The 20,473-nt window shown below is 45.8% G+C and overlaps 1 protein-coding gene across 1 annotated transcript; it reads left to right on the top strand.

Moving 5' to 3' along the window:
• Positions 1 to 7,587: 7,587 nt before the first annotated feature.
• On the top strand, positions 7,588 to 11,301 carry LOC123115430 (uncharacterized). Its single transcript, XM_044536588.1, has 3 exons — positions 7,588 to 9,519; positions 9,798 to 10,002; positions 10,901 to 11,301. The coding sequence occupies exons 1-3, from the start codon at positions 7,723 to 7,725 to the stop codon at positions 11,125 to 11,127; spliced, it is 2,229 nt and encodes a 742-aa protein (XP_044392523.1). The 5' UTR covers positions 7,588 to 7,722; the 3' UTR covers positions 11,128 to 11,301.
• The last annotated feature ends 9,172 nt before the right edge of the window (positions 11,302 to 20,473 follow it).

Raw genomic sequence — 20,473 nt, forward strand, 5'->3', positions numbered from 1 at the left:
TCTACGTCTTCTCTGTACTGCTGATCATGTGTTCGACATAATGCCTATTTATGGTCAGCGGGTGACCTGGCATAGGTTATGCTGGACATTGATAAGTGTTCTTCATCGCAGGTTAAAGAAAATCAAGTTTGATGCAAGAATGGTTTTCTTTCAAATTCAGTTCATTTGTACCTATGAAGCTTAAGAAGGTTGACTGAAGGTACTCAAAGAATCCGAACCTGAAACTCTAAATTTTCTTTGTCTTGCTTGGCAATCATTCTGCACTCAAATGAATATATTCAAGTTCAGCTTGGTTGGTTGGGAAGGCAATAGATAATGATGGATATGTTAGTATTCAGTGTTTGGGTGTCGTTCTAATTATGCTACTCTTCATGGTGCTTCCACTGTACTTTAATATGTTATATCTTCATGTTTGGTTGTTTTTTTCTAAATTTGTATGTGGTTATTACTGGTCTATATGAGATTTATTTGTACATATCTTCTATTCACAAATAAGGGCCACTGATCACTAGCACTTCTATTTAACTCCACTAACTTCTATGTCAATATTGGCCTATTGGCTTGCAACTTAGCAATAAATGGCAAAGCTATGAGCACGCTATTTCATCCTCCCTGCTTTCTATTTTGGTGATCAGAGGTATGTGGATCACACTCATTTATATACCTCTTTCCCTGGGAAATGAAGATTTATGTTTTTTAATGTCATCTGAGCTGCATTTTGGTTTTGTTAAGAGAATATTACAACTGGACTATTTGTTTGGACAAAAACGACATGGGAGCTTCTTTCGATTCCACATAAAAACCAGCAATTCTAAGATTCGAGTGCAGATGCGAGGTTGTTTTTTTCTTGAAGAGTGTCATTGACAAGACGCTATGCAGTTTGTTTCAGATATTAGTCGTCATAGTCCCTTTGAGGCTGTTATCTCTATAGTCTGACAATGGCCGCTTCTCACTTTTGTGGACTACGGACTTGATTCTCCTGCAGTGGTAATCATTTATTGAATTTTATTTGTACTGAAATGGTATTTGCATGTGTGTCTGCGCAAATAGAGAATAGTGATGAACCCTTTAAATTATTCATTGTCCAACAAGGCTTCTATTGGATTATATTGTAATTTTATGACTTGTGAATTTAGAACAATGGTATATTTGATGAAAAATACGATGGGTGATGCCAGCCTGAACACTTCATTCATATACCGAAGTTCACTTGCGGGAGATTATATTTGTTTGGGGACCTATATATTGAAAAACTGTGTATTTTGGTAAGAGAATATATAATTGATGCAATAGAAACGAACGATGGAGTGATATTAAGAGGCATACCGATTTACCTTTTAAATAAAAGAGGCATACTGATTCATGAAGTGTAATATTTCAAATTATATTTGTCTATCAAATTTAGGCATTATGCACTTTGTCTGTATTTCAAATTTCAGGATGTTGGTACAATATAGTAGATGGAATGGCGAGCTCCGCCTTATTGCCGCACCCACCACATACGATTTTAGGTGTGCTTGGGTCAAGCTGTGTCAATGACAAATACCAATGCACAAGCACGATAAATCACTCCATTACCAGTGATATGTAATACAGTGGAAACAAAAATCCTAGCAGGGTCAATCATCCAAGACGGAAAAGAACTGGTGAGCAGATCTGCTTCACAGCCACCGGCGAACACACTCGTGATTCTCAAAGGCAGTGGAGTCACACGCCGTGGTGGAGGATGTCGTCCAGTCATCTAATCAAAAGTCTGTTCAGAGCATGGCAAAGAGGGTGAGCTCGAGCACATGCACAGAGACCAACAACAACATGCAGATATCAGTGCAGCGGCAACAACCAGATTAAGTCATTTATCAAGAGAAAGACGCCGCAACATCGGGTCGCTAGAGGAGGATGACAAGCGAGTAGCGCAAAACACCGAAACAGCTAAGAACGAAGGCCAGAAATAGCCACGAGTTTTACTCGCGCAGAAGGAAAAAAGTCTTCTACGCCCTTAAAGATTTGCATGTATTTCTTCAACTTTTATAAATATGTTTTTATAAGGGTGCGTACTGCTTATATATAACCTTTGATATTTACCAAAGAAAAAAACCTTTGATAGAGAAAAACATCATCAATAACAATGTCCGTAGTTTGTTGTTTCGGTGTTATATTTCTGGCTATTGTGAGTATTTTTCTCTACAAAAAGAAATAACTATGTTGAGAGATAAGAATGGACAAAGAATAGTGGTTGGGCCTACTTGTCTGCCCCATTGGCCAAAACGGCACAACCCAGGGTGAGGTAGGCGTGCGAACGCAAGTATGAATGCACCGACCTTGAACAAGGGTTCACTTAGCCTTTCTTTTAGAAAATTACCAAAAGTTGGTGCACCGGCCCACACGTCAGTGACACCATTTGGCAGATGGCCTCTGCGTGCTTCTAGCCAGCCGAGCATAAATTTGAAAGAGATGTCTGTTTAGACGTGTGTTGCGCGTGCACGTTTACTTTTTTTTTTAGGCAAACTCGCAAAGCTTTATTCATGACCCGTCACACTTACATGGACGAAAGAGAGTTCTCCCGGGTGGCCTAACCAAACATGGCGACCGGTCCCGAGAGTTAAAGCATGCTTTGCTAGTTTGTGTGCTTCAACATTTGAAGTTCTAAATTCATGTCTAAATAAACAGGAAGTAAAACTACTAGAGTGTTCTTTGATCTCCCTCACTACTGCACCATAAGATGAAGATGTTCCTCGCTGGATTGCTTCAATCGCTGTCTTACAATCGGAGGCCACTTGAATTTTTTGGATGTATAGATCGTCAGCAAGGGCTAGAGACTCTCTAATGGCAAGGCTCTCTAGGATCTCAGGCTAGTCGATGTTTTTGAAGACAACAGCTGATGCACCCATAAACAGTCCGGCCTCATCTCTGCAAATCGCTCCCACTGCTCCAAAACCTCCTGCCCTAGGCACTGCTGCATCCACATTAAGCTTGGAGTGCCCCTCCTGGGGAGGTAGCCATGTCGTAGGCTTCGGTCGTGCATCCGCCCGACCCCTGCATGGGGCCTTGAAGGTGAGTTGAAGATCACAGATATAGCTTCTGATAAAAGCTTGTGTGGAGAAAGGAGTTTGGAAGATTCCTTCATGTATCAGCTTCCGACGAGCATGCCATATTGCCCAATGTGTGACAACTAACGTGGTAAATTCTTCCTGTGGCAGCGACTCACTCATGGAGAACAACCAGCCCTTGGCAATGTCGTCTGTGTTCATGCACATGTGTTCCACAAGATCTGAGTTTGACAGTGCCCACACGCTCCTTGACATGGCGCAGTCCAGCATGGAATGACGCCAGTTGTCAGCTGCACCACAAATCGCACACTCACTCGTTGTCGCCATGTTCCGATGCTGCAATATATCTCCGGTTGGGAGAGAATGTTGTGCGAGGCGCCAAACAAATACCTTCAGTTTTGAAGGTACTTGCATACCCCAAACCGAAGCCCATCCTCTGCGTTCCGCGCTGCTGTTTGACACATCCTCTACTTCCTCAAGCCAAGCTTCTCTGCCAGTCTTTATGCAGAAAATCATGTTGTATGCCGATCGAACAGAGTACCTGCCTTTCGGGTCTTCCGCCCACACCCAGAAGTCCTGAACAAGCCTCGTGTAGATTGGTATCTTTAGTATTGCCTCAACGTCTACAGGGAGAAAAACCTGCCGAACCAAATCTTCTCGCCACGCTGCCATGTTGTGATCTAATAAGTCAACCACCATCCTCGGTGGGTTGGCCACGAGGGATGTGACAGGTTTTGAGAAACCTTACCTAGGGATCCAGCTATGAGTCCAGATGTTGGTTGATGATCCATCCCCTATCTACCTGATGATGCCTAGCTTCATTATGTTTCGACCATCTACAATGGCACGCCATATTTGAGAAGGTCGTGACCCCAGTTCGGCGTCAAGTATTGATGTATTTGGGTAGTAAATTGCCTTTAGCAAACGTGCACTGAGTGAGTCCGGTTCCTGCAACAATCTCCATGCCTGTCTAGACAGAAGAGCTCGGTTAAAAATCTCCATGTCTCGGAAGCCCAAACCACCTAGACTCTTTGGTTTTGTCATCACATCCCAGGAGACCCAGCATGGTCTTCTTTTTCCTTGTTTGCTGCCCCACCAGAACTGGCGAATGATAGAAGTAATGCTCTCACAGAGCCCCCTTGTTAGTCTAAAGCATGACATAGAGAACATCGGGATCGCTTGTGCCACTGACTTTATCAAGATCTCTTTACCTGTAGCAGACAGGAGCTTCTCCATCCATCCCTTGACCTTTTCCCAGACTCTATCGCGAAGGTACTTGAAAGTGCCACTTTTTGACTGACCCACTTCAGTTGGCAAGCCCAAATATTTTTCACTCAAAGACTCATTGTGCACATTGAGGCCATTTTTTACTCCTTGTCTAATATGTTCAGGGCACCCTTTACTGAAAAAGATTAAAGATTTGTCATGGTTAATCCTCTGCCCTGAAGCCAAACAATATGTATTCAACAGGTTTGAAACTGCACTAGCTCCCTCCACACTAGCCTTAAAAAGCAACAGGTTGTCATCTGCAAACAAAAGGTGGTTAACAACTGGAGCTGTCGGTGCCACCTTCAGTCCAAGCGCCGATGACTGAGAACTGGATTTTAAGAGGCACGAAAGGCCCTCTGCTGCCAGTAAGAAAAGATAGGGGGAGATGGGATCTCCCTGTCGAATACCTCTTGTTGGATTTAACCGTTCGAGCTTTTCCCCATTAAACAACACTGAGAAGGAAACAGGCCTGACCATGCTCATCACAATATGAATCCAGGGGGCTGCAAAACCAAGCTTCCCCATTATGGCTTGTAAGTTGTCCCATTCGAGCCGATCATAGGCTTTCATCATGTCGAGCTTCAGTGCACAAAAACTATTGCTCTTAGACTTATTCCTCTTCATAAAATGGAGGCACTCGTACGCCCAAATAATGTTATCTGTTATTAATCTGCCAGGTACAAATGCTGATTGTTCCTCAGAAATGATCTCAGGTAATATAACTTTGATTCTATTGGCTACAACTTTCGAAACTATTTTGTACAGTACATTGCAAAGGCTGATCGGCCTAAACTAAGTGAGCAGTGTAGGGGAAGTTACCTTAGGAACCAGAACCAAAACAGTGTCATTTATACTCTCTGGGCTTTCCTCCCCTCTGATAATACGTAACACAACCGATGTAATCTCATCCCCGCATATATCCTAGTGCCGCTGATAAAAATGCGCCGGAAAACCGTCAGGGCCCGGGGCCTTGGTAGGGAACATCTGAAACAGAGCTTGTTTGACCTCCTCGTTTGTGTATGGGGCGCATAGGTTCTCATTCATAGCCGCAGTGACCTTGCAGGGCACATGTGCTAACACCTCCTCTATACCCGTCACGCCTTCAGATGTGTACAGGGACTTGTAGAAATCCTGCACCATCTCCTTCAACTCATCCTGGTTCTCTGTGTATATTCCCAGAGAATTATAGAGGGCTTTTATCATGTTTCTCTTACGTCGCATACTCGCCCTCATGTGAAAAAATTTGGTGTTTTTGTCACCTTCCGAAAGCCATTGCAGTCGTGACCTCTGGCGCCACATGAGTTCCTCACGATGGTACAGTTCAACTAGCCTCTCGTTAACTTTTAACTCCACATGTACTGGACCCGTCCTGGCCGGGTCATTACGCAGCCGTTCAAGTTGAGCAGTAAGTTGTTTTATCTCCTTCCGGACATTACCGAACGACTCCTTGCTCCAAACTGTAAGATCCCTCGACAAGGCCAGAAGTTTATCCCAGAAATCACCAACCCCATAGCCAGGAGAGGTTGCATTCCACCTAGCAGCTGTTATGGTGTCTTTCCATTCCTCATGAGACTCCCACATCACCTCGTATCTGAACTCCTTTCTCCTCCTGTCCGGCTGAGCAGTAGAGGTAGAAAGCAAGATCGGAGGATGCTGCCATTAGATGAACCAGAGAAGCTAGAGGGAAGCGTGCCATCCAGCTAGGGGAGGCCAGTGCCCTATCCAGACGAACGCGCGTATAAGATCCTCCAGCGACTCTTTTCTCAAAAGTCCACGGTCTGCCCTGGTAGCCCAAGTCTTCAAGCATGCAAACATCAACCGCATCTCGGAATGCTTGTATTTGGGCATTGCTGCGGTCAGCTATTCCTTGATGCTCTTCGGGACGTAGAACTTCATTAAAATCGCCTAAGCAAAGCCATGGAAGCGAGTTCAAAGTTGATATCCCCCTCATCAAGTCCCAAGTATGGTGCCTGAGATGGGTTTGGGATTCACCGTATATGCATGTAATCCTCCAGGGATCTACTCCTTCCTCCTGCACCTTTGGATCTATGTGATAACAAGAGTCTCCCAAAATCTCAATATTACTGCTGTTATTCCAAAACATGCCAATGCCGCCACTTCTCCCCTGACTGTCAATAGCATAAGAATTCTCATACCCTAATGTACCAGCAAGAGCTTCGACCCGTGCACCACTGATTTGTGTTTCAACGATACAAAGCACTGCTGGGGCAAACTTCATCGCGAGTTCGCGAAGTTCTCGAACTGCCGCAGGTTTGCCCGCGCCACGGCAGTTCCAACATAGAGCACTCATTGGGCTAGGCGGCGCCCCTCCAGGGAGCCCGCCAAAGTTAACACCTTGCTACCTTCATTATCTTCCTCGCCAGTTTTGGCCTTCTTTGGGTCCCTCTTTGGTGGCGGGCTTAATGGTGCTGCCCCGAAGGACACAATAGCTGAGTTTTCGCCTCCATGCGGCAGGAACTTGTGAGCAGCAACCCCTGTCCCTGTCTTGGCCGCAGCAGAATTTTCTTGTCTCTCTGAACGTTTTCTGTTATGCTCGACCATATCCACATCATCCAGTCCTACATCCGCCCGATGGCCTTTTCCAGACTGCTCATATTGAGAGTCGTTGTGCCTTTCATTAGACGAAGTAGTAGCACTCCCTCTTTCAGAACCTGACCGACCTCCCCGTCGTCCTCCTCGGCGGCCTCGACCCTCACCTGGGCCCGCCTGTACGCATGAACCAAGAGGCCCTAAGATCCTTAAAAACCAACGCCCATGTTCCTTGTAAAGATGCCCCAGCTTGCCACACACCGCACACCAGTCGGGTAGCTTCTCATATTTGACCCTGTAAATCTGTCTCTTTCCCTCCCTGATCATTGAAACTGCGTTTTTCGGAGGGTGGTTGACATCAATCTGTACCCACACCCGATAGAAATTCCCTACAAAATCCAGCGAGTTTGTTTCAACGAACAGAACCTCCCCAACCTTCGCCGCCAGCGGCTTCACCAGATGTGCATAGAGTTGTGGTACATCATGTATCTGTACCCAGATATTCAGTGTATCCAGCCCTATTGTTGAAGGTTTTGAGATGCCATCGTGCACGTTTACTAATAGGGGTAAAAGATGCATATATCTTGGCGGGTTGTGTCGGCAAGGAATATGGGCTCTGAACCGGGGCCCATACATATCAGAGACGCGCGCGTGTTTCCTCGTCTGCTTTTTCCTTTCTTTTTTGACGATGTGTCCTCGTCTGCTGTTATGCATTATTATACGTACGTAATGTACCCATCGATCGCCGTCTTCCTCCCACAGACCCCGACGGCCACCGAACCGAGTCAGCAACCCTAGATCGATCCTGCCGCCGGCTGAATCGCCGCCTCAATCGATTGCAGTCGCAGCAGACGTGATGCCGCCCAAGGTGCAGTCGCCGGGTCCTGACCGCAGGGGGCTCTTTTCCTGCCTGTACAGCGGCAATTGCGACGAACCCCCTAGCTTCTGTTTCAAACGCGATCTCCTCGCGTCCATCCCCGACTTATACGAGGAGGCTTACGACCGGCTGCCCGTCGACGACATGCCAGACGAAGCGGCCGACCAACTGATCTCAACCATGGGCAAATACGGCCTCTGCCTCGGCCTCATGGACCCCGTCACCAACATCATCCTCAACACCATCGCCCACCTCCCGCGGGACTTCCGGGCAAACCCGTCGCCTCCGCACGACGCTAAGAGGAGGAGGAGGTCCAAGATGATGGCTGGCGCAGCACAGCCCAGGGATAGTTGGTCCAGTACCATTGGGCCAACCTCCCGTAGGGATACCTGGCCCAGAGATGCCGCGCCATCCTACCTGGCTCTCCGCAGATTCATGGTCAGATACTTCGGATGCCTCAGTGAAGAACAGGCCACCCGGTACCTCCACTGGGCGGGCGCCGACCTCGCCCTGGCCGTTCTGCTCGTCGAGCACGATCTTTACGCTGCTGAGCTTGAGCTCCCCGACCCCGCCTCCAAAAGGACACAAGCTGCCCTCATGTGCGCTGCAACCTGTGCGTCGCACCCAGCGCCCGACGCCCTGGTGCGGCTCCACACGACGCCCCTTCCCCTACAGAGGCTCCTCGCCACCGCCGTGTTCCTCAGGCCAGGAGGGCCCAAGCTCACCGTCGACGACGTCGACACCCTCGTGGACCTACTGCGGTACCACAACAGCGCCCCCCTCGACCTCCAGGTGAAGTTGCTACCAGGGGGGAGAGAGGTCGTCGTGTATTGTCGGAACCTCAAGCCCGGTGAAGGGAAGCTTGAGATTTGCAATAGCATGAGCTCCGTGGATGGATTTGATGTTGTCAGCATCAAGGTCGAGCGTCATGGGGACCTCTTTGCGTCCCTACGGTCTGATCCTCAAGACAAGAGGTCCATGATATCAACCTTTTTAGCGAAGGCCGCGAGAACCGCTCGAAGTCGCGGTTTGGTAGAGAGCTGCAGTGGCGATGCATGTGAGTACACCGAGTCTCTCAGAATGAGGCTTCACAGTGCAATCCACGCTTTCTATCTCAAAGTGTTCACCATGTTACCGCCCTCTACAGGGCTCATCCGCGACATATTGTGGGCTGGCCACTGCTATGGCCACATGGATCCTGTCTCCAACATCATTGTCAACTCTATTTGGCACAAAATAGTGTACCCGCTACCCCTGTCCGAAATCAAAGAGTATCACATCATCGACACCCTATCTATGCTTCGCGTGGAGGTTCGTTCCTTGGAAGGCCTCATCACCCTCGTCCAAGGAAACTTTGAGTCTGGCTGCTCGACGCAGCAGGTGATGGAGCACCTCTCCCACAAATGTTGTGACATATCCCATGAGATGCACACCTTGCAGCAGTTTGTTGCCGCAGCCACAACCGCTCGACACCCACAATACGCTGCACTAGGGTCATTCCTCGCATCCCTGACCCCCGATATGTTGAATGACCTACGACGCTTGCTGACCACTGGCACCAATGGTGTGATCCCTCGTGAGTCGCTTGGTCAAATAGAGTACTTCCTCCGACAAAAAGTAATGGCGTTGGATCCCGAACCTCCCAAGGTGGCCGAATTATGCGAGGAGGCTAAGGGAACTCTGCTGAGAATGAAGTCATATTATAACAGAATGAGATTACACTTTTGCTCTAGGCTTGAACAACTGCTGCAGAAATATGCCTCTGAGCATCCTTTGGTATGTAGCTTTGTTTTTACAACAGTTTTAACATGGACTCTCTTACCTCCTCTTTTCACATGAGAGATAAAGAGTATATAATAGATCTGAAGCATTGGTTTCATTAAGTGGTGGGTCTGAGTAACTCTTACCTTCTTTACCTCCTGAGTGAAAAGATGAGGTAAGAGGGACCATTTTCAAAAATTTGCCTTGTTTTTGTTCATCCTTGTTTACTTGGTACATATTCTTTACATCTCACTATCAGCTACTTCATTTGACCTTGCTGTTGCTTGTTTTAGGAACCACAATATGTGCTAAGTGTTATCTGTGGTGTGGTGGCTGGTTCTGAATCCTTAGACAGGGAGTGCTATCACGTTAATTTTGTGGCTGCTTCCAAATCAGGGATTGCTCGTAACCAACTCTTCTTCGCCGAACTCAATTGTTCGTATCCTGGTGAGCAGGAAAAAACAAATTTCTGCCGTCCTCTACCCCTGATATATACTGGTAAGTCCACATTCCTTCCAAGTAGAACTGAAGGGGAAGCTGGTGAGCAGCCATTCAGGTTTAAAACATTAGAGGGAACTGCCCCCACCCTTGTTTCTGTGTTTCATTGAAGATCCTTTTGATTTCCATGAAGGACTTTTCCTCTTTAATTCGTACGATGCTTGTTTGTTTCATCCAACCATAGAGATAGCTCTCATAAAGAATAACTTATATAGGGGCACCGAGTGCACATTTAGTCCGTTGAAACAGCCATGTGCTCATACTTACAACATTTATGTACACCTCCGATTCCGGGTGCATATCGTGTGCATAGGATATATTATACTCCCCCGTCTCAAAATAAGTGTCTTAACCTTAATACAAATTTGCACTATAGTTAGTACAAAATTAAGACTCTTATTTTGGGACGGAGGAAGTAGCTTAGTACGGCAATTCCAATGTTTCAAATAGCGGGCTATGGAAAATAGCGGCGGCCTTCAAATCAGCTATAGCGGAGTTATGTCGGACTATTTGTGAAGGTGACTATTTAGCGTCACCCTGCTGAAAAGGCTATAGTGGACTATATAGCGGGCGGCTATTTAAAACTATGAGCAATTCTGACATAAATAAACATTTATGTGCTCTTCTTGTTGTTGATCATGTGTAAAAAAGATTAACATCTTAAGATTATTTTGGGATACAATTTCTCTACAATCCAAAGTGTACTTCTAACTTCTTTTTTTCTTGTCAAGAACTGTTGTTCAGTACTACTGTCATGGTTTTCTATCGCACACCAATGGTCTGGTGAGTGAAACCAACGCAGATAGACATGGTTTGCCTAACATTTCACTTTGAAGAATCGTTGAGCTGTCTTGTTGTAAATTGGTAAATAATAAATCAATTTTGGTCTTGGTGACAGGCCGTTGCTACTATGGAAAGGGAACCGCAAGGAAGATTGTGTATCCAGATTCAGCAGACTTTATTAAGAGTAATCATGATATTACCCACTATGGAACGCGGCACACGGACGGAATTCTGGACGCGGATTTAATGTTCGATTTTAGGAGCGACACGCAGTTTGCAGAAGATATGAGGAAGTACTGTGAGCGTCAAAAAGAGTTGTCGCAGGAGGGTGATGAGTATTAATTCAACAGCGGGAGGAACTAGTATTAGGTCTTGAACCTTATTAACCCTGATGTAGAAATACTATTCCGTATGAAGATCAAGATTGTTATAATACTCTGCATTCTGTATTCCATCATGTCCGAACCTTCATTGTTGTCTGCCAGTATGTGATCAGCTGAAAATTTGATTGGTCGATGGAGGTTCAGTTCATTTATTTTCATCTGTAACAGATTTCTACCAAACTTGTTGGACGTGCGCCTGTCCAAAGAGTAGAACACCCTGGCCAAAACCGGATTTGAAAGAAGTACGCAAACTTCAAAAAAGTTCATGAATTTGAAAAAAGTACACGAATTTGAGTCGGCACCGGTCAAAACCGGGGTGAGTCAACACCGAGATCAGGGACTAACGTTATTCGGTTTCAGTAGTTGAGGGTGCAAGTTGTCTATTTTCAGAGTTGAGGGACGGAATCTAGAGTCCGTCAAGAATTGAGTGACGAAAGATATATTTTTCTATCTTTTCCCGACTATATAGTGATTCTTTTGATCTAGCAACATGAAAGTTCAGGGCAGTTGTTTGACACGACAAATAATAAAAACAACCTGATTATTATGGTATTATCTCTCTACGCATCAGGGAAATATTTGAGACTCCCAATCCCAGAAGGAAGAATGAGAAACGGTAATTTTCAGCCTATCATGGAGAGGTTCGGGAAGAGATGTAACGACTAGAATGAACGCTTCATGTCCCAGGCAGCGAAGGAAGTGCATGTGAAGCCGGTTGTGCAAGCAATGCCAACTTATGCTACGGGAGTTTTTAAACTGAACCAAAGCTTTTGTGAGAGTTATGAGAAAATCATAAGGGATTTCTGGTGGGGAGAAAAAGATGAGCACCAGAAAGTGCATTAGATGTCGTGGGAAAATATGACAAAGGCAAAAAGAGACGGAGGTATTGGTTTCCGTGATATGCACTTATTCAATCAAGCGCTTCTAGCATGAAAGGGATGGAGGCTATTACAAAATCCAAACAGTCTTTGTGCAACGGTTTTAAAATCTAAATACTACCCGAACGATGACTTGATGAACATGGTATTCGCCACAGAACGATGATCTGCTGATCAGAATGCTATCCATGCGCAGGGGGGTCGAGATCCAGTTCCTGTGAGCACAGTATCCAATCATTGGCAACTACCTCCGTTGGGATCAGACGATCAGTTAACTTGAATTGCGATGCAGCGTTTCTGCAGGATACTGGTAGTACATGGGGAGGCGTTGTCGCCGGAGACCATAGGGGCCTTCCCTTTTTCTCTGCTGGACAACGACTTTGTCAGTGCAGATCCTCCGAGATACAAGGAAATTTGCAGATCACCCTGGTTTGCTCTGATGATGGACATTAAAAAGCAGACGGAAGGATACGGAACAAGTTGGCTCATAAAATCGCGGCGACAGCAAGAACGTCAGGTGATCATTACTTTATAGCGGATGTGCATGCAAATATGAGGAAAACCATGATGTTTTTTTTTTTGGAACGAAGCACTAGTAGATAAAGGGGCTTTTGTCCCGGTTGGTAAGGCCCTTTAGTCCCGGTTTTTGAACCGGGACTAAAGGGTCGTTACTAATGCCTCTCCCCTTTAGTCCCGGTTCTTAAACGAACCGGGACTAAAGGCCGCGGCCACGTGGAGCTTCACCTTTAGTCCTGGTTGGTTACCGGGACAAAAGGAAATTTTACGATTTTTTTTTGAATTTTTTTTTGAATTTTTTTTATTTTCAAATTTCTGAATTATTTTAACCTCTAATCTCTAATCACCACCCCTCATCACTGCTCAATTTATCCTTTAATCTCTAATCACCCTTCATTATTCCAAATCATCTAACTTACCGAACGGTCACCCATCCTCCCACTCCCCCACCTGCACTTGTTGTTTTCCTGACAATAATAAGATGTCAATCCTATTAACCTTCAGAAATTTTGCTTGAGTATGAAGTGACACATTTCACTGTTTGAGTTTGAAATTGTTGTTTTAAAAAACAATAATTATTTAGTAACACTAATATTTCTTGAATAATTAGTTTGACCATTGTTTGACCATTGTTTGACCACAGTTTGACCATTGTTTGACCACAGTTTGACCAGATTTGACCAAAATTCAAAATAACTGAAATAATTATTTAGTAATACTAATATTGTAGAATAATTAGTTTGACCATTGTTTGACCACAGTTTGAAATTTTTTCGATTTTTCCACTCTAGATCTAAAAAGGCCCGTAACTTTTTTTCTGTTAGGTTTTTGAGAATTTTGAAAATGTTTAACGGGGTACCCCAGGTTAAATTTGGATGTAACTTTTCGAGTAGATGATTTTTCATATAAAAAACATTTTCATCGGAGTTAGTATGCAAAACTTATGCCCATTTTTACAAATTCTCGAGAGATTTTGCAAATAAAGTCGAAATTCATATTTGCAAAATTTCCCAACAACTAGACCACATATCACATGGGAAACTTATTTTCTTTTATTTTTTTGACATTTTCATCATTTTCTTTTATTTTTTCTAAAACTGAAAAGGCGATCGGGGTGGACGGGGGTAGAGTTTGAAAATGGGACCTTTAGTACCGGTTCGTGCCATGGACCGGTACTAATGCCTCAAACCCCATTAGTACCGGTTGGTGGCACGAACCGGGACTAAAGGTCTAACCCTTTAGTCCCTGTTGGTGCCACGAACTGGAACTAATGGGCATCGCACCCTTTAGTCCCGGTTCGTGCACCAACCGGGACTAAAAGGTCCAGACGAACCGGGACAAATGGCCCACGTGGCCTCTTGGCGCACGAACCGGGACTAATGCCCCCATTAGTCCCGGTTCTAGACTGAACCGGGACTAATGGGCTAACCCGGGGTGGACCAATGTCCTCTTTTCTACTAGTGAAGGCTCAAGAAGAGCTCGGCTTTGAATTAACAAAGCCATCAACCGGCCAGGCGTTACAAAGAACCAACAGAGCTAATAAGACGAAAAGGATACAAGGGGCTGATGGAGCAGCTTACAACGCAACACACACTAACAAGCACAAAATAGGAAAAAGAGCACAGCTTGCTAGTGTCGCTGCCCACTACACTAAGGGCCAAGGACACCCGAACATAGTAGATTGCAATGGATCAGCCGTCTGCTAAGAGAAGGACCAAGATTGTGTCTGGAGAATCGGGCGGAGAAGGGACAGCTCCTATATCCTCAGATGCCGAAAAGGGCCCCTACCCTCGTCGGCAAGAGAGATGCTCACCCGAGAGCTTGGATAGGACCCGGCTTCACGGCCACTCGTCGAGAGCACGCCGCCTGACCTGCACGTAGCCAAAAGCACACTACGCCAGCTACAACGTCGCCGCCTCCGGACAATCAACAAAGAGGGAAAGCCACCTGGGGCAATCGAAGAGGATGAAACGGCACCGAGCCAAGCCACAGCAGCGAGCATCACGAGCGCAAAAACGAACACCACAGAGAATGTAGGTACTCAACAACACGACAACAGCCACGCCGGAGAGAACCACCAAAGGGGGCGCCAGATCTGCAAATCATGACATCGTTGGCCACTGTAGAGAGGACAAAGCAGCTTCTAGACGCCTCCACACCAAGGCAACACTCACCCAAACCTTCAACATCCCCAGGCGGTGTCTCCGAGGAGAGCACGACGTAAACGGCGATGCCACCACCCAATCCGGAGAGGATTTTGAGCTTTCGCTCGGGAGCAAGGTAGGGGGTGGACAGGGAGCACTAGTAGGAAAAGGGTCAAACGTGAAGCACATTAGTGCCGGTTTGTATTTGAGCCAGCACAAATGTATACATTAGTGCCGGTTCCAACGGCTAGCCGGACCGCTCTCATTAGTACTGGTTCGTGGCTAATTTTTAGCACCGGTTCGCGCCACGAACCGGTACTAATGAGAGTGGTGGCAGTATGTTGTCAGTCTGGGCCCCCTCCAGCACGTTTAGTACCGGATCTTGGCACGAACCGGTACTAAAGGTCGTCCTACATAAACCCTTCGTCCACGCGAGCTCGCTCTGTTCTTCCCCTTTCCCCTCTCCTCTCTGTTCTTCCCCTCCTCCTCTTGAGCTCATCACATATTTTGCCCAAAATTTGTCAAGATTTGAAGGCCCCCATCCATTCAAATGATCACAAAGGTTAGCAACTTTGTCCTTTCATCTCTCATTGCTAGATTAGCTCTTGCAATGCTTTATATAGTTATTAATTTGTGAGTTTAGTAATTTGGGAGGAAATATATATATGTGCTAGTATTTGATTTATATGCAATTTGAGGTTAAAATAACACTTAGTTTGCATATGTAGGTGTGGTTTACTTAGTGCCTTCTAAATCTCCGTCGTAACCACCGTCGATCGCCCGCACCGTCCCGTCGCTGGCACCACCTTGTGGTGAGCCTCTTGTTCATGAAATTTTATATAAAAAATTGATGTTTGTGTGATTTGGATATATAGTTACTCGTATAATAATTATCTTACCCGTACGTTGTTTGTTATACATGGTGCCATGGTTTTGATATCCGTCCCCGTCGGCCCTCGTCCTTGTTATGATTCGGATGTGGTATATTCTCTTTTAAAACTATTTGTTGCATTTCGTGTTTATGACAAATTATGCCCATCAAGTTGACATAGATATTTTTATCTAGGAGGTATGTGAACCGGAAATTCCAACCAACCCTATTGTCGAGAGGTTAAATTTAGTTGAAAGAGAAAACGAGTACTTGAAAGAAAAATTGAAAAGAATTGAGGGGGAGAAGATGGAATTGGAGTTGCATGTTGCCGATGTCGTCGATGATCACAAGATCAAGAAGGAGAAAATGCGCTTGAAGATTAGAAAGATTAGAAAATATGCCATCGATAGTGAGGCTTGGTATCATTATGCTGTTGGATCAATTGTTACCTTAGTTGCGATCTTGATCGCATTTGTTGTTGCATTAAAATGCTTTAGCTAGAGAGTTATTTGTTTGTTGCATTTAAGTGTTGTATGAACTTTATGTATGAACTTGTATTAATTTGGTCTATTCGGTGTTGTGTAATGAAGATGAGCCGGCAATGGATGTACGATGACCGATGCTCTCCCCAGTTCGTTGAGGGCGTGCATACTTTTTTGCTTGCGGCTGAGGCAAACAAGCGGGCGGATGGTTTTATGCCTTGTCCATGTGCTGGCTGTAAGAATGGTCGCAATTACTCTACGTCAAGAACCATTCACGTCCACCTGTTTGAGTCCGGTTTCATGCCCCACTATAATGTTTGGACCAAGCACGGAGAAAGAGGGGTTATGATGGAAGACAATGAAGAAGAAGAGGACGACGACAGCTATCCTGGCCATGGGTTCCCTGAATACGATGATACAACAATGGGGGAAGAAGCTGAGCCGGTAATGCGGGAAGAAGCTGAGCCGGCAATGCGGGAAGAAGCTGAAGAAGAGGCATCAGATGAGCCCGTTGATGATCTAGGTCGGGCCATTGCCGATGCAAAGAGAAACTGCGCAAGTGATTTGGAGAAGAAGAAGTTGCAGCGCATGTTAGAGGATCACAAAAAATTGTTGTACCCGAATTGCGTAGGTGACAAGAAAAAGCTGGGCACCACACTGGAATTGCTGCAATGGAAAGCAGACAATGGTGTATCTGACAAGGGATTTGGAAAGTTGCTGGTAATGATAAAGAATATGCTTCCAAAGGACAACGAATTGCCCGAGAGTACGTACGAAGCAAAGAAGGATGTCTGCCCTCTAGGGTTAGAGGTGCAGAAGATACATGCATGCCCTAATGATTGCATCCTCTACCGCGGTGAGTACGAGGATTTGAACACTTGCCCGGTATGTGGTGCATTGCGCTATAAGATCAGCCGCGATGAGCATGATGATGTCGAGGGAGAGCGCCCCAGGAAGAAGATTCCTGCCAAGGTGATGTGGTATTCTCCTATAATACCACGGTTGAAACGTTTGTTCCAAAACAAAGAGCATGCCAAGGCGATGCGATGGCACAGAGAAGACCGTAAGAAAGACGGAAAGTTGAGAGTACCCGCTGATGGGTCGCAGTGGAGAAAAATCGAAGAAAGTACGGGAAGGAGTTTGCAGATGACGCAAGGAGCGTATGGTTTGGTCTAAGCGCAGATGGCATTAATCCTTTTGGGGAGCAGAGCAACAACCATAGCACCTGGCATGTGACTCTATGTTTGTATAACCTTCCTCCTTGGTTGTGCATGAAGCGGAAGTTCATTATGATGCCAGTGCTCAACCAAGGCCCTAAACAACCCGGCAACGACATTGATGTGTATCTAAGGCCATTAGTTGAAGAACTCTTACAACTGTGGAATGGAACAGGTGTACGTGCATGGGATGAGCACAAACAGGAAGAATTTGACCTAAAGGCATTGCTGTTCGTGACCATCAATGATTGGCCTGCTCTCAGTAACCTTTCAGGACAGACAAACAAGGGATACCACGGTTGCACGCACTGTTTGGATGATACCGATAGTATATATTTGAATAGTTGTAAGAAGAATGTGTACCTGGGACATCGTCGATTTCTTCCGAGCAGGCATCCCGTAAGAAAGAAAGGCAAGCATTTCAAAGGTGAGGCGGATCACCGGACGAAGCCTCGCCACCGTACTGGTGCTGATGTACATGATATAGTCAAGGATTTGAAGGTGATATTTGGAAAGGGTCCTGGCGGACAATCTGTTCCAAAGGACGCTGACGGACGCACACCCATGTGGAAGAAGAAATCTATATTTTGGGACCTGGCATATTGGAAAGACCTAGAGGTCCGCTCCGCAATCGACGTGATACACGTGACGAAGAATCTTTGCGTGACCCTGCTTGGCTTCTTGGGCGTGTATGGGAAGACAAAAGATACACCTGAGGCACGGGAGGACCAACAATGTATGCACGGAGAAGACGGCATACATCAGGGTCATGCAAGCTACGCTCTTACCAAAGAAGAGAAGGAAATCTTCTTTGAATGTCTGCTCAGTATTAAGGTACCGTCTGGCTTCTCGTCGAATATAAAGGGAATAATAAACATGGCAGAGAAAAAGTTCCAGAACCTAAAGTCTCATGACTGCCACGTGATTATGACGCAACTGCTTCCGGTTGCATTGAGGGGGCTTCTACCGGAAAACGTTCGATTAGCCATTGTGAAGCTATGTGCATTTCTCAATGCAATCTCTCAGAAGGTAATCGATCCAGAAATCATACCAAGGTTACAGAATGATTTGGTGCAATGTCTTGTCAGTTTCGAGTTGGTGTTTCCACCATCCTTCTTCAACATCATGACACACGTCCTAGTTCACCTGTGCCAAGAGATTAACGTTTTGGGTCCTGTATTTCTACACAATATGTTCCCCTTTGAGAGGTTCATGGGAGTCTTAAAGAAATATGTCCATAACCGTGCTAGGCCAGAAGGAAGCATCTCCAAGGGCCATCAAAATGAGGAGGTCATTGAGTTTTGTATTGACTTTATTCCTGACCTTAAGCCGATTGGTGTTCCTAAATCGCGGCATAAGGGCAGACTAGATGGAAAAGGCACGCTAGGAGGGGAACAAATAATATGTATGGACGGACATTCTCTCACTGAAGCACACTACACAGTTCTACAGAATTCCGCCTTGGTGGCTCCGTATATGGATGAACACAAGAATTTGCTATGCTCCAAACACCCGGAGCGGTCTGATGACTGGATTACACGTGAACAAACCAGGAGTTTCGCCAGCTGGTTGCAGACATGTACCATGCATGACACCTCTATTGAAGATGACCTGTACTTGCTGTCCCAGTTACCATCTTCGAATATAATGACTTTCAAAGGGTACGAGATAAATGGTAATACATTTTACACGATCGCACAAGATAAGAAGAGCACCAACCAAAACAGTGGTGTCCGCTTTGATGCAGAAACCAAGACGGGAAAGGAAACATATTATGGTTATATATAGGACATATGGGAACTTGACTATCGACGTGGTTTAAAGGTCCCTTTGTTTCGGTGCAAATGGGTCAATATGACACGAGGCGGGGTAACGGAAGACCCGCAGTACGGAATGACAACAATGGATCTCAACAATCTTGCGTATGCAGACGAACCATTCGTCCTAGCCAATGATGTGGCACAGGTTTTCTATGTGAAGGACATGTCTACGAAACCAAGAAAAAGAAAAGATAAGGAAGCGAATGCATCGTACGATGAGCCAAAGCGGCACATAGTTCTTTCTGGGAAGAGAAACATCATGGGAGTGGATGACAAGACAGACAAGTCAGAAGATTATGAAAAGTTTGATGAAATTGCTCCATTCACAGTGAATATTGACCCGAGCATCCCGTTAAATGATGAAGATTTTCCATGGTTACGGCGCAAAGGGACACACGCGAAAAAAAAGTTTCACACCCAAAGATCTGGGATGTGATCGGCTTCACTATCTATCATCACTTTCTTCTGCGTTTCGCACCGAGAGGGGAATCTCTGTAATAGTTAAGGTAGTTATGTGTTTTGGCATTTGAAACGCGAAGAAATTTTATGTGCAAACAAATTCTTTCATGCCTTTACTGATTTTTAAAGTTAATTTATTCACAAACTAGTGATTCACACTAATTTCAAATAATTCAAAATTTAAACTATTCAAATTTGAAAACTACGGGCACTAACAGAAAGTTTGTAATTTTTTGTACCTAAAACAAAAATGTTCACAAAGAAACTCTAAATACACAAAAAAAACACAAAAATAAATAAAGCAAAAAATAAAATAAAAATAAGCCCGCCTACTAGGCCAGAGCGGCCTGCATACGACTAGAAACCCAACCTGTAGTTGAGCCAGGATGCAGGCCCGCAAAGGTGAAGTGGGCCCACAGGGCTGCAAAGAACACGTAGGCCCAGTAAGCCTGCTTTGGAGAGGAGCTTGAGAGAGTGACCGCACGGGGGTTTACAAACCAGTGCAGTCGCCCCTCGGCTAGCGAGGTGGGACTAAACTTGCCGCACCGCACCTGCGCCAGCGCACCCCCTTTAGTATCGGGTCGTGGCACAAACCGGTACTAAAGGGGGGGCCTTTAGTACCGGTTTGTGCCACCACCCGGTACTAAAGGGGGTCGCTTCCCGCCGCTTGGCCTGGCCAAAACAGGCCTTTAGTACCGGTTGGTGGTTCCAACCGGTACTAAAGGTGCCTTCTATATATACAACCGCTACGAAAATTTCAGTTTTCCTCTCTGTTCGTTCCTCTGTTTCCGTCTCCGTCGCCGTCGCCGCCGCCCTCGATCGTCTCCGTCGCCGCTCGTCTCCGTCGCCGCCCCTGTCCCCGTCGCCGCCCCCGTCCCCGTCGCCGCCCCCGTCCCCGTCGCCGCCCTCGTCTCCGTC

This window comes from Triticum aestivum, chromosome 5B, assembly GCF_018294505.1.
Source record: "Triticum aestivum cultivar Chinese Spring chromosome 5B, IWGSC CS RefSeq v2.1, whole genome shotgun sequence".
NCBI lineage: Eukaryota > Viridiplantae > Streptophyta > Magnoliopsida > Poales > Poaceae > Triticum > Triticum aestivum.

Excerpts from the sequence above, each read along its gene's own strand:
- LOC123115430 (XM_044536588.1), top strand. The coding sequence starts at position 7,723 with ATGCCGCCCAAGGTGCAGTCGCCGGGTCCTGACCGCAGGGGGCTCTTT. Across the intron at positions 9,520-9,797 it reads ATGCCTCTGAGCATCCTTTG|GAACCACAATATGTGCTAAG; the intron begins GTATGTAGCTTT and ends TGCTTGTTTTAG. Across the intron at positions 10,003-10,900 it reads TCTACCCCTGATATATACTG|GCCGTTGCTACTATGGAAAG; the intron begins GTAAGTCCACAT and ends TCTTGGTGACAG.